A 12,467-nucleotide genomic window follows, 5' to 3' on the forward strand; every position below is an offset into this window, starting at 1 on the left:
TAAAAAAAAAAAAAAAAAAAAAAAAAATATATATATATATATATATATATATAATTAAATACATTGAAAAGATAGAATGCAACTGTGAAGATCAAAATTTAAAAAGCCTAAGCAAAAGAAAAAAGAAATAAAAAAGAACATGATCAGATAGGTGAAGAGAACAGAGCCATACACTAGATTCTGGGTGCAATTTGGTCTGTTTGTTAGAAGAAACTGTATCCGAAAATTGTAAAGAACGAAAAACATATATAAACAAAAATAAAATTAAATACAATGAAAGGATAAAATGTAACTGTAAAAATGAAAATTAAAAAAGATTAAAAAAAGATTTTATAAAAGAGTTGATAAAATAAGAAATTGGTTGAAAAAGGAAAGGGAAAAAAATTAAAATTGAAAGACAAAAGAATCATGAGAAAAACCCATGAATTCTATATATTATTTTCCCCAGCACTGGAGTTTTGCAGTTCTGTGTGATCAGTAAACTTGGTCTTAGGCAGATGTTCTTGCTGATTTTCTTGGGGTGGGGCCAGTTGCACTGATTCTCAGGTGTCTACCCTGGGTGGAACTGCATGCACCACCCTTGCCTGGGGCCAGGCTAAGTAAGTGGCTCTGGACTGCTCTTTTATTCCCTGAAGGCTTTCCACGTGGCTTTAGAGGATGAGAATGAAATTGGTGGCCTCCCAATCTTCAGCCCGAGCTGAGAGCTCAGGGCCTCATTCCTCAGTGAGCCCTCAGGGAAAAGCAGCCAATCACTCCTGTCTCCCTGGTCTTTGTCTGCACTGCATGCTCACCCAGTCTGTGACCAGACATTTCTGTCTCAGGTACACAACCCGTTTTGAGTCTCCAAACCCTGCAGACTCCTGCAGTGCGCACCTGCACCCCTCCTCCCCAGGGGAGGGGGGAGGGTCTCGCTGAGGTTCTGCTGCTTGCTGGGCCCCTGCTCAGAGAGCGGTCACCCAACCATACTGTGGTTCATGGTATATGGCAACCCCGGCCTGAGAGTCCACTCCTGGGCTTGCTGACTGCAGCCACGGTGCATGGTTTATGGCATCCCTGAGCTGAGAGTCCACTCCTGGGCTCGCTGATTGCAGCCAGCTTCCCCGCTCCGATGTCTGGGAGTTCTGCCACACTCAGGCACTCCTGGTCTTCCTGTGACCTCTCAGATCCTGAGACCACACTGTCCCACCTAGGATTCCACCTCGCCTTGCCACCTGAGCACCTTTCAGGCAAGGACATCCCTCACCGGAGCAGACTTCTCAAAGTTCTGATTCTGTGCTCTGCTGCTCACTTTCCCGGGCCGGCTTACAGAGGCTCCCACCCCTTGCGTTTTATCTTCTGATATATCACTTCAGATTCACTTCTCCGCACCTCCTAACTTGCAGAAGGTGGTCGCTTTTCTATTTGTAGAGCTGCAGCTACTCTTTTCTTAGATCTTCAGTTGAGTTTGCAGGTGTTCAGAATCATTTGATAGCTATCTAGCTGAATTCCTAGGACCAGACGAAACTCAGGTCTCCTACTCCTCCACCATCTTGGACTCTCTTTTTTTTTTTTTTTTTTTTTTTACAGTTGAAATGCTTTCTATTTAACGCTTGCACACTTGGTAATCATTAATCCTTAAATACTCCAAGGCATACAGACACTCAGGTAACATAAATGTATGAACTGGGGCCAAATGTAAAGCAGTAAGAAGTAGTAAGGCCTATATTGAACTGGAATGCATGAACCACCTAAAGTATTTCAAATATACGTGTGTGTGTAAAATAACTAAATAAAAAATTTTAAAAAATTACAGCACAATGAATCAACTGAAAAAAATGAATGTGCCAAACAAAACTAAACTTGCCCACCGAGCTTTAAGTCATTTTTGGCCAGGCCTTATTAGCCACTCCTTCATCCAAGGCAAGGATAGCAGCTCTAAAGGTGTTTCCAGTCCTACGATTTTGCTTTCACAGGCTTGTCAGGCCAGGACCTGAGGAAAGGCCATCTTGAAGGAACGGGTAGATTACTTCCACCTTGTTGTGAAGGGGAAGAAGGGAAATGGGGTGAGTTTCTCAGGAATAAAATTGGAAGGCAGATGTCCAGGAGGCTGCTAAGGGCCATCTCTAGAAGAGAATCATGACTTTAGGTCAACTCCAAACACTCAAGAAATCTTACAAAAAGTTGTTTTTGTTTTTTTTAAACTTCTCTGTACACAGCAACTATACTGATATTTTTTTAACATAAAACATTCCTTCCACTATTTAAACCCTCCAATGGCTCCCAAAGCACTTAAATACAGTCTAAATTACTTCCTCTCCCTGCAAAGCCCTCAGAACACTGCTGACCTCATCCCCACCTCTTTTAACACACACACCTGCTCCCTAATAAACACACAAAACTCCTTCTCACCTGAGGGCCTTTGCACACACTGTTTCAGCCGTCTGTAATGTTCTTCCCCTGGATCTACACTTGGTTTGCTCCTTATTATTTGGGTCCCAAGTGTTAGTACCTTAGCGGCCTTTTCTGACCACCCAATCTTCAGTTTCTTCCAGGCACCAGCTCTTACTCCACCTGCTTTAATTACAGCCCTTGTTACAACCAGACATGTGTTTTCCACACTAGAATGACAGCAAGGGCCTTCTCTATCCTGTTAGGACTACATCACCAGGACCCAAGAGTGCCTGGCACATGACAGGTGCTCAAGAAATGTTTACTGACATGTTCGCCATGTTTATTTTGCTACCCTATCTCTTTCTTTGTAAACATTGGTGGCAGACCCTTAAAAAGAGGTTGTGTGTTTGTCTCCAGAGCTGGCAAAGAAGGGGATCAGAGGACACAAAACTTCACTCTGCAACCAAATTGCATTTTACTGTAACAATAACTACCATTTATTGAAAAATTCCATGCCACATTCAATGCAAGATGCTTTTATGTGTATCTCATTTAATTTCCAAAATAAAGCTATGAAGCTATAAATTATTTCCATTTTATAGGCTTAAAAAACTGAAGTTTGGTGATTTAAAATGGTGACTTGCCTGTGATCATTTATCTCACAAATGACAGAACTAGGATTCATACTCAGGTTTGTCTGACTCCAATGTTGTGCTTGCTGTCTTATGGTGAGGACCCAAGAACCAAAATGGGTGGTGGTAGTTGGGTGAGAAGAGGAAAGGCCAGAGGACTCCCTGGGACCTGGACCTAAAATGCAGCTTCAAAGGACAAAGGCTCTCAGTGGGCTCTTGTATTAAATAAGAAAGTATATGAAAGCAAGCCTAGCTCAAGGTATATCAAGTTCCTTCCCCTTCACCAACTTTTCAATAGCTTCTCCTTACTTTCAGTGAAGTCTCTAGCTAGGAGATGCATGAAGGCTCCAACAAAGAAACTTCTGGGTCTTCTACCTTGTTCACCATTTAACTCCTTATCACGCTCAAAACTTGGAGCCTCGCGGGGCACCTGGGTGGCTCGGTCAGTTAAGCAACTGCCTTCGGCTCAGGTCATGATCCCAGGGTCCTGGGATCGAGCCCCACATCGGGCTCCCTGCTCAGCGGGAAGCCTGCTTCTCCCTCTCCCACTCCCCCTGCTTGTGGTCCCTCTCTCACTGTGTCTCTGTCAAATAAATAAATAAAATCTTAAAAAAAAAAAACCAACAACTCGGAGCCTCGCTTTCCTGAGTGTGTTCCCAGATGATCACAGGTGTTCAACACATTAATGGCTGAATGAATCGAGTAAAAAGTTTTCCTGCAGGAATCTGTGGAGTCCCTAATATGCTAATGTTCACCTTGAGTCTTTTTTTTTTTCTTCACCTTGAGTCTTGAGACAGGGTAGATTTCAGATCCCAAACATATATGACCAAATATTTTTTTTGAGGTACACCTTACAGGAGTGTTCCCAGGGTCTCCTCTCCATGTCCCACATCTTCTATCTCAGATTCCAACCCTCTCCTGTCTATTCCCATTTGCTCTCCCCGAGCTGGAGCTTCCTTGCCCCATATCTGGGCTTTTGAAACAGGTTGCTCAAGTGATCTCCTTGGGGCACCTGGGTGGCTCAGTTGTTAAGCGTCTGCCTTCAGCTCAGGTCATGATCTCAGGGTCCTAGGATCAAGCCCCGCATCGGGCTCTCTGCTCAGCAGGAAGCCTTCTTCTCCCTCTCCCACTGCCCCTGCTTGTGTTCCCTCTCTCACTGTCTCTCTCTGTCAAATAAATAAATAAAATCTTTAAAAAATAAATAAATAAAATAAAGTGATCTTCTTGTTCCCAAACTCCCCTTCCACCAAGTCACCTAAATGTTCCTGCCACATTCACCAAGTTATCATTTCACTCTCTCATATAAGAATTGCCACTGGAGCCAACTGCCCACTGGCTAACTTCAACCCTCCTGGCCCTACTGGGCCTGCCGTTCCCCCCTCCTTGGGCTTTAGTGCACTTCGTTTTTTTTTTTTTTTAAGATTTTATTTATTTATTTGACAGAGAGAGACACAGTGAGAGAAAGAACACAAGCAGGGGGAGTGGGAGAGGGAGAAGCAGGCTTCCCGCGGAGCAGGGAGCCCGATGCGGGGCTCGATCCCAGGACCTTGGGATCATGACCTGAGCCGAAGGCAGATGCTTAACGACTGAGCCACCCAGGCGCCCCTTTTAGTGCACTTCAGACACCACGACCATGTGGGCCTCTATTCTTTCATCCTGTTTCCTGTTCCAAGCCAAATCCTAAACCTTCTTCAAGGTCAATGTCACATCCTACTTCTTCCATGGACCCTTTCCTGGCTTCTGTGTAGAAAACACAGGGAGATGGGGAGGACCACACAGTATCCCAGCAAGCAGCAGCAACACTAACTATGTGATTTACTCTCCGTGCCTGCGGGCTTATCTGCAACAATGGGAATAATCCCCATCTTACAAGACCATTAAAGAATTCCATTATCTTATACGTGTCCAACCAAATAGCAAATTCCTGAAGCACAGGGGATGGCTCTTCTACTCTGCAGCCCTCACGGCAAAGCAGTGGCAACTGAATAAACATGCGTTGGCCTAGATGATATCACTACAGGGAATGCAGAGAATGGCCTCCATCTCATTCCTAGAGTGGTCATTTGAATAAGTGGGGTCTGCCCAGTGGGCCATTATACCAGTACTCGTTTCTATTTAACCCTAACCAGGTGCCCACTGTGTTAGCTACTCTTACGAGCTTTATCTCTTAATCCTTCCAACAGTCTTAAGACAGAACTTAATCCCACAGTGTTAATAAGGAAGCTGAGATGCAGCGTGGCCACGGTGACTTGCACAGCCCTGTGCAGCTGGTGAGGGCTACAGAGCTAGGATCCAACCCCTACACCTAATACACTCAATGGTCTCCCAGACAGTTTGACACACGGGTCCCACTGAACTCCATGGCATCCTGTTCTGTGATTCTTTTCCTGAGACTCCTTGGCAAACTCCTGTTCAGGACGGTCTTCATGATTTGGATAGAAGGTCTGGACTAGAAAGCAAGCCTCTCACTTCTGTTGTCACAGCCACAGGTTAGAGCCATGGGATCTGAAGTGATCTCCAAGTGAGAAAATGGGCTCTAGCCAGGTCTCACTAATGCCTATACCCTGAGGTGAGTTCCTGGTCCTCCCTGGTGGTTATTCCTGTGTCCGGCTACGGTGAGGATTTCAGATTTTAACAAAAAGGAGATGTGGAGACATTCACCAAGATTCCTTTTCTCAGGGCGCCTGGGTGGCTCAGTCATTAAGCGTCTGCCTTTGGCTCGGGTCATGATCCCAAGGTCCTGGGATTGAGCCCCATGTCGGGCTCCCTGCTCAGTGGAAAGCCTGTTTCTCCCTCTCCCACTCCCCCTACTTGTGTTCTCTCTCTCGCTATATCTCTCTGTCAAATAAATAAATAAAATCTTAAAAAAAAAAAAAAGATTCCTTTTCTCTCCTAATTTTCCTTTTTATCACATCTGAAGAAATGTGACCTTAGAAAATATGTCTCAGAACTTCATGATGTGTCTTTACATTATTAAATATATAAAGCACAGATCACAGGGCCAGGCACATCGATGAACTCTTAAGTACTGGCAATGATGATGATGTGTTTGCCTGGCCCTTGGACAAAATGATTTAAATCTCTAGAGGCTAACACTCTATACCTTTTAGCAATTTACCAACACCACACCTTTAAATGTGGCTCCTTTCACTTGCTCAGGGACCTTTTAATGGGGAGGTTAGACTTCTCCTCTGTGGTAGAAGAATGCTGGTTGTTCACCAATGTCTAAAATCTCTTTGTCCTGTCCAGCTTGCATTAGAGTTTTCGAGTGGTACCAACCTAGTTTTCATCTATTTATATTTTAATAGCTATTTTTTTTTTTGCAGGGGGGTGCATACCCAGCTGCGAGAACATTTAATCACTGAACAATTGAGATGAGTCTGTGAAAATGGTTTGAGGCTGAGGATTTTCCAAACAACTCAGCAAAGCTGCTACTACATCATTTGACGTCTAAATCCTTCCTTTTTCAAAGCACAGGCACATATATGATGAGATGTACGAGATCAGATATCCACATCTGTGTATGTGCACGATGACAGCTGCCCAGTTTCTGAGCTTTTCTCTAATTTCACACACATGTTGAAAACTGATCCTTTTCAAACCAGTGACCTCTTCTGCCATCACTGTGGTTCTTACCACTATGTTCAAATCCTGGACTGAGACTCTGCCACCTTGACTCCTCTCTTCCCTATCGCCATGCTGCTGGGCCACTGGCTTTAGTTTTTTCTTAGTCTCTACTCATTTCTGTTCCAAACATGAGTCATCTTATATCCACAACTACTCAAACTCCACCCTGCTTTTGTATTTCTCCTTTTTTATCTGGCTAAAATTCAACTGCTAGGATGAACTTCCTCTCAACAAACAGCATTCATCAAAATTTTTCTCCCATTTCTCCCATTCATCAGCCCCATCTTCCAAAGAGCATAAAACTTTGTATCTGAGAATTTAAAATTATCTAGTTTAACCTGCCAACATTACTATTCTTTCCATTAAGATCCAAACAGATCATCTTTTCCCTTTCAAACGGCTCTAAATTCCAAGGTTCTAACTTCACTTAAGTTTATTCTCAGGTCTGGTCAATGTAGAGCCTGGGATGTACTTAGCAGCTGAGTCCTGTTCAACTTGTTTCCTCTACAGTGCCTAGCAGTGCTTGGCACATGGGAAGCCGCTAGTAAATGTTTGTTTATAAAATTCCCTCTTCTCTCTTTCCTCTGATCCCTTTCATGCTTGTTTCTATCCACACTGAATCTTTCCATACAAAATGCTCTACATAGAATTCTGCCTCTGGAGTGGAAGCTGAGTGTATTTGCTATTGCTATTACTTTGAGATGGATCTTTACCTTGTGCTGACAGGAAACTGGGGAGCGTAGTACAAATTTTCTAGAGCTTTAGTAGCCAGGAATAGAACTCTGGTTCCATGTGAGTGTTTAGCAAATATTTAGCATTCTTTCATTCAGGGGAAACAGAACTAACTGAAACGGTTATCCGCAAACAGCAATTATCCACAAACAGCTTATAATCATAGTCCGTATCTTTAGACCCAGGCCCAACTTACTAGCAGTGTGAACGGGTACTGATCATACCATTGCTCTGACATGCCTTTCCAATACTCAGGAAGTAGCAGAGCAGATGAGTTGCTGTGTCCATCCAGACACTGCAGAACTAATTCTCAAACGCTTTGATAAAAGAATTTTAGAACATCAAAGTAGAGAGAGAAAAGGCTGAACTTCTATCAACCTGTCAGGTAGCATTTAGCAAAGTGGGTATAAAAGGCCATCGAGAATGAAGTAGAAAGGAGAAGAGATCTAGAGTCAGCTTCAAATCATAGCTTTGCTACTTAGAAGCTATTTGGGCAAACTACCTGACCTTTCTGTCTGTTGCTCTATCAGTAAAATAGAGACAGTAAAATAACTGCTGGGGAGGGCTATACAAAGCAACCTATGAAAAGCACCACGGCCAGCACATGGCTGCATAGAAAAACTGAGCACTGTGTATAGCTGAGCACCTTCCTTATAAAACCCACAGCATTCCACCTCTGAGGAGAGGTGACTGAGTGTGTACAGCTCTCGTCCCCCTTCGGGACTGTAACCGCTTGGGGGCAGGACTTGAGAGGCATTACAGCCTAGTGGTCAACAGCACAGATACAAACCTGAACTCAAACTCGGCTCCATCTCTTGTCATGTTACCTCAGGCAAATTACTTCTCTGAGCCCTGCCTATGTCCGTAAAATGGAAATAACACATATTCCATGGGATCGTTGAGGGCATCACACAACTGAGGCTTTTAGCACTGTGCCTTATCTATATAGTAAGTGCTCAATCAACGAGGGTGATTATTTTTCCCATCTCTGCGTCCCTTATAACTGCTAACATCTAGCTAATAATACCTGTTGGTTTGAAGGTTTATGTAGCTGAGACACTGCCCCACCCACAGAAATTCATAAATAGCAAACAGTGTAAAAATGCCAAGGAGAAGGTCCCCTACCTCTGGAAAATCTCTTGCAGCGTTTCCCGGGTGAAAGCATTGCTGTCCTGGAAGACGTTATTGAGGGCATGCAGGGCACAAAGCTCCCTGCGCTGTTTCTCATGGTAGATTTGTGGGGGTGCTGCCTGAGGCAGCTCCAAAGATTCAGATTTGGCCTTGTCTCCTTTCCATGGCACGCAACTCATGTTTTCGTTTTAGGTTCCAGAGAGGGCTAAAAACACCCCACCCTTCCCTCCAGAGGAAGAATGTAAGCTTCTCAGTCTTTTCAGGATTCCTGAGGTCCACCTTATTTTCTGGTCTCCATGATTTATGCTTTGTCACGGGGAGAAAGGTTGGAATCAAAAGGAAAAAAAAAAATCCACCTCCATCAACAGAAAGATCACTTTCGGATTAGTGTATTTCGCCACCACTGTCAAAGTGCAGAATTTTTAAAAAATCATAGACGATCTAAGACCTTGTTTCCCTTCTCCCACCCTCCCCTCCAAAAAAAAAAAAAAAAAAAACCCAACAAAAAAAAAAACCCCACGATTTTCTTGCCGTATTTTCCTCTCTGCAAATGCCAACCAGACCTCAATGCAGGAGGACCGAACGGAATTGGTCACATCGCTCCTTTTCTTCCATTTCTTTCAAACCGCAACGCCACTGACTCAGGAGACAAGGCCTAGCTGGTGGGTAAAATGCAAAATTCGAGCCGCTAGCGAGGGCCGGCCAGCGTGGGATCGCGGGCCGAGCCGGGGCCTCGGGGGCGGCTCTCCATCCCCTCTGGTGCGGTGGGGCCCCGCAGGACACTGGCCGAGGCGGGGGCGGCTCCCTCGGAACGCGCGGACTCTCACCCTCTCGCCGCGGCCCTGCGGAGGAAACAACCCCGGTCAGCTCCGGCGGTCAAGCGGACCGCCGCTGAGAACCAGGCTGGCGGGGGGGCGGGGCGGGCCCGGCCCCAGCCCGAGGGAAGGTCCTGCGCAGCGACTGGCAGGCCCGCGAGGGGTGGGGTCGGGCCCACCCGGCTCGCCTCGCCGCCCACACCCCAACCTTCCCGCCCGTCACGTGAGTGCAAGCCGACACGCCCTCCCGCCGCTGCCCCCACCCACGCCGCGGGTCGCCCCCTCACCGCTGCGGGCCGCCACCTGGGCCGCGCTCGGGCGGGCGGGCAAGCGCGCGCACCTGAGCCCGACGTCAGCCGCCCTCGCCGGGCGCGTGCTCCGGAAACGCCCTCCTGCGCCGTCCCCGCTCCCGCCCGCCGCGGCGTCACGTATGACGTCAGCCTGTCGTCAGGCGGCGCCGGCTTTAAGGCCGGGGCTGCCACCCGTCGGTTGAGTGGGTGTGGGTGGCCTTGAGGGGAGGCGGCCGGGGGCTGTGGGCTGTGAGCCGTAGAGCGTGGCGGAGGCGGCGGCCGCTAGAGCTGGTGCCCGGCTCCTGGGTTCGGTTCTTTCCGGGGCTGGGTAGGGCGTGGCGGCCGGCGGGAGTCTCGCCTCGACGCCCGCCGCTCCCCACCCCTCCCCGGGCATCGGCGCCGTTCCGGGGCGGCGACCCGGCCTGCGGCTGCACTTCGCCGTCCTCCCCTCCCTTTTCCCTCTGTGGGCCGGGCTTCTCGAGCGGAGTGCTTTCGAGAACCTGGATTAGCTACTCCTTCGTTGACTGTTTTCTGTTTGTCTGGCGCGCTGTTCACCAGGTGACCTGATGCGGCTGGGAGTAAATTGTCTTGGTTAGCGGGCCCGGCCGCCTCGCACTTGCCTGGGAGCGCCGAGGGTAAGTGCCTCGCCTGGAGTCAGATTTCAAGTGGAATGGAGAGTCCTGTTTCAGTGGTGTCGAATTCTGTGCACTACCCACTGACGACTGTCCTCTTGCCCTCGGGCTCCCACCTCACGGTGGCTGACACAGAACTTTACTCCCTGGATTTTTTCAAGGTGTTATCGTGTGTCAGGAAGGTAAACACCCAGTTCCGTGTAGACTTTTTTCCCTTTACCTACTTCTAGGTCATGTGGAAGGCATTATCTACCCTAGCCGCCCTTCTTTGGGATTTTTGTGCAGAGAATTGAAAAAACAGGTTACACAATTCAGGCATTTCTTTAACCTTGCTATACAACACGACTCTCCTAACACCATGACACTCACGACAGTTACCCCCTTTTTTTTTATTTGTTTATGATTTTATTTATTTGCGAGAGAGAGAGAATGAGAGACAGAGAGCATGAGAGGGAGGAGGGTCAGAGGGAGAAGCAGACTCCCCGCTGAGCAGGGAGCCCGATGCGGGACTCGATCCCCGGACTCCAGGATCATGACCCGAGCCAAAGGCAGTTGCTCAACCAACTGAGCCACCCAGGCGCCCGACAGTTACCCCTTTTAACACACGCCTGAGTGCTTACCATATGGTTGGGAGTCCTGCCCTAATCCAGACAACTTTTGAATTACCTTAAATTTTTGTAATTTGTAAGCCACCTAAGGGTTGCAGTTATATTTTCATAAGATTAGGCTTACAACACAGGTTTGTAAGACAGTGTTGCAAGCACTGTTTATTTATTTATAGCTAACTATGCAGCTGCTTTTTTTTTTTTTTTTTTTTCCCAGAGTAGACAACTGAACCTCAGAGTTAATTAACTTGTTTCAGGTCACACAGCTAGTAAGTAGTGGGCCCAGAGTTGGAACCTGAACTCTAGAACGTCTTCAGAAAGAGGATGTAAAAATGGGTAGGGAATTCCCTTCCCAAAATGTAATTTTAGATTTCTCTGTTTAAGAAGCACCTACTCTTGACAGTGTTTTTTTATGGGCAAGCCCTATAGTGAGAACGACATGGTTTTTTTTAGTCTACCGATAGGTGTCAGCACATTCTGAACTTAAGCTCTTTCTGGAAGAGCCAATCGGTAAGATGGTAAATACCAATTATTATTCTAGAGTACTAAGGCTTGATATTTGGCTTTTCTGCCAAATCAAGATTTTAATGTTTTTAACTACCTCATAGAGGCATATATAGGATAGTGGTGAGCAATTTAGGCAGAAAAAGAAAAAAAAAGCATTCGAAGAGCTATTATCAAGACCTTTGGAATTGAATGACTTCTTGTCCCAGATTCCCAGCTGTGTTTGTGCACATAAAACTTGATTGTATAAAAAAAAAAATTGTTGAAAACAGGAGCAAGCAGAGGTTGCCTTTTTTTTCAGGTGTATCCCTGGAACTGAAGGCCATTTTGAACCCTGACTCTTACTAAATCCTGTGTTCCAAACCCTAAATCTTGGCTATGTTACCATCTCAATGGCTGCTCTTTCTTGATTGCTGCCTGGGACGAGTGGCCAAGGCCAGCATTATGCGAATGTTAGCTAATCCCTCATTTTATCAAGCTTTTCAGACTTTATTTTTTTAAGATTATTTATTTATTTGACACAGAGAGAGAGGGCACAAGTAGGTAGAGTGAGAAGGAGAAGCAGGCTCCTCACTGAGCAACGAGCCTGATGTGGGACTTGATCCCAGGACCCTGGAGTCATGACCTGAGCCAAAGGCAGACGCTCAACTGACTGAGCAACCCAGGCGTCCCGCTTTTCAGACTTTTGAGACAGGGAAAGACACCTAAAACTTGTGCTGATGGTATTGCAGATTGGGACTTTCCACAACTGATGATACTCTGGAAAAATTATCCATAGGAAACTACCCTAACAGACCCTAGATCTCAGCTTCACAGTTCACAAATGTGGCGAGGTACTTTGGGCTTGTGTTTTAGCTGGTTGCCTCTTTTTGGCCCTGTAATTGCTCTCTCCGCAGAGGCGGTGAATGGAGAATTCTCCCTAAGGTCAGCGTTTAATTAATTGCCTCGCTTTGGCTGCTATAGTATTCCAAGCATCGATCCTTCTTTTTAAAATTGTCTGGAGGTTGCCAGCACGTCCGACCTCGGTCTTCCAGGGACTGCCGGGAGTCACTGAGAGGAGGGAGGCGCCTTGTGCAGTTTACTATCTCGGTGGGCGGTGGCCCGAGGCGCGGGACCGATCGGGTGACTA

The 12,467-nt window shown here is 46.6% G+C and overlaps 1 protein-coding gene across 2 annotated transcripts in view; it reads right to left on the reverse strand.

The window, feature by feature from the left end:
- JOSD1 (Josephin domain containing 1) overlaps nucleotides 1–9,735 on the reverse strand; it is an 18,942-nt gene extending 9,207 nt beyond the window's left edge. Inside the window, exons 1-2 of one of the 2 annotated variants that reach the window (XM_032416542.1) lie at nucleotides 9,648–9,735; nucleotides 8,487–9,334 (exon numbers count right to left, since the gene is read on the reverse strand). In XM_032416542.1, coding sequence (XP_032272433.1) covers nucleotides 8,487–8,671 — 185 coding nt within the window. In that variant the 5' untranslated portion in view covers nucleotides 8,672–9,334; nucleotides 9,648–9,735. Of the gene's footprint in view, nucleotides 1–8,486; nucleotides 9,335–9,594 lie in introns of both variants that reach the window. The other variant, XM_032416541.1, reaches the window with a different exon arrangement.
- Nucleotides 9,736–12,467: the final 2,732 nt, after the last annotated feature.

The sequence above is a fragment of the Phoca vitulina genome, unplaced genomic scaffold (genome assembly GCF_004348235.1).
Source record: "Phoca vitulina isolate PV1807 unplaced genomic scaffold, GSC_HSeal_1.0 scaffold19, whole genome shotgun sequence".
Classification (NCBI taxonomy): Eukaryota; Metazoa; Chordata; class Mammalia; order Carnivora; family Phocidae; genus Phoca; species Phoca vitulina.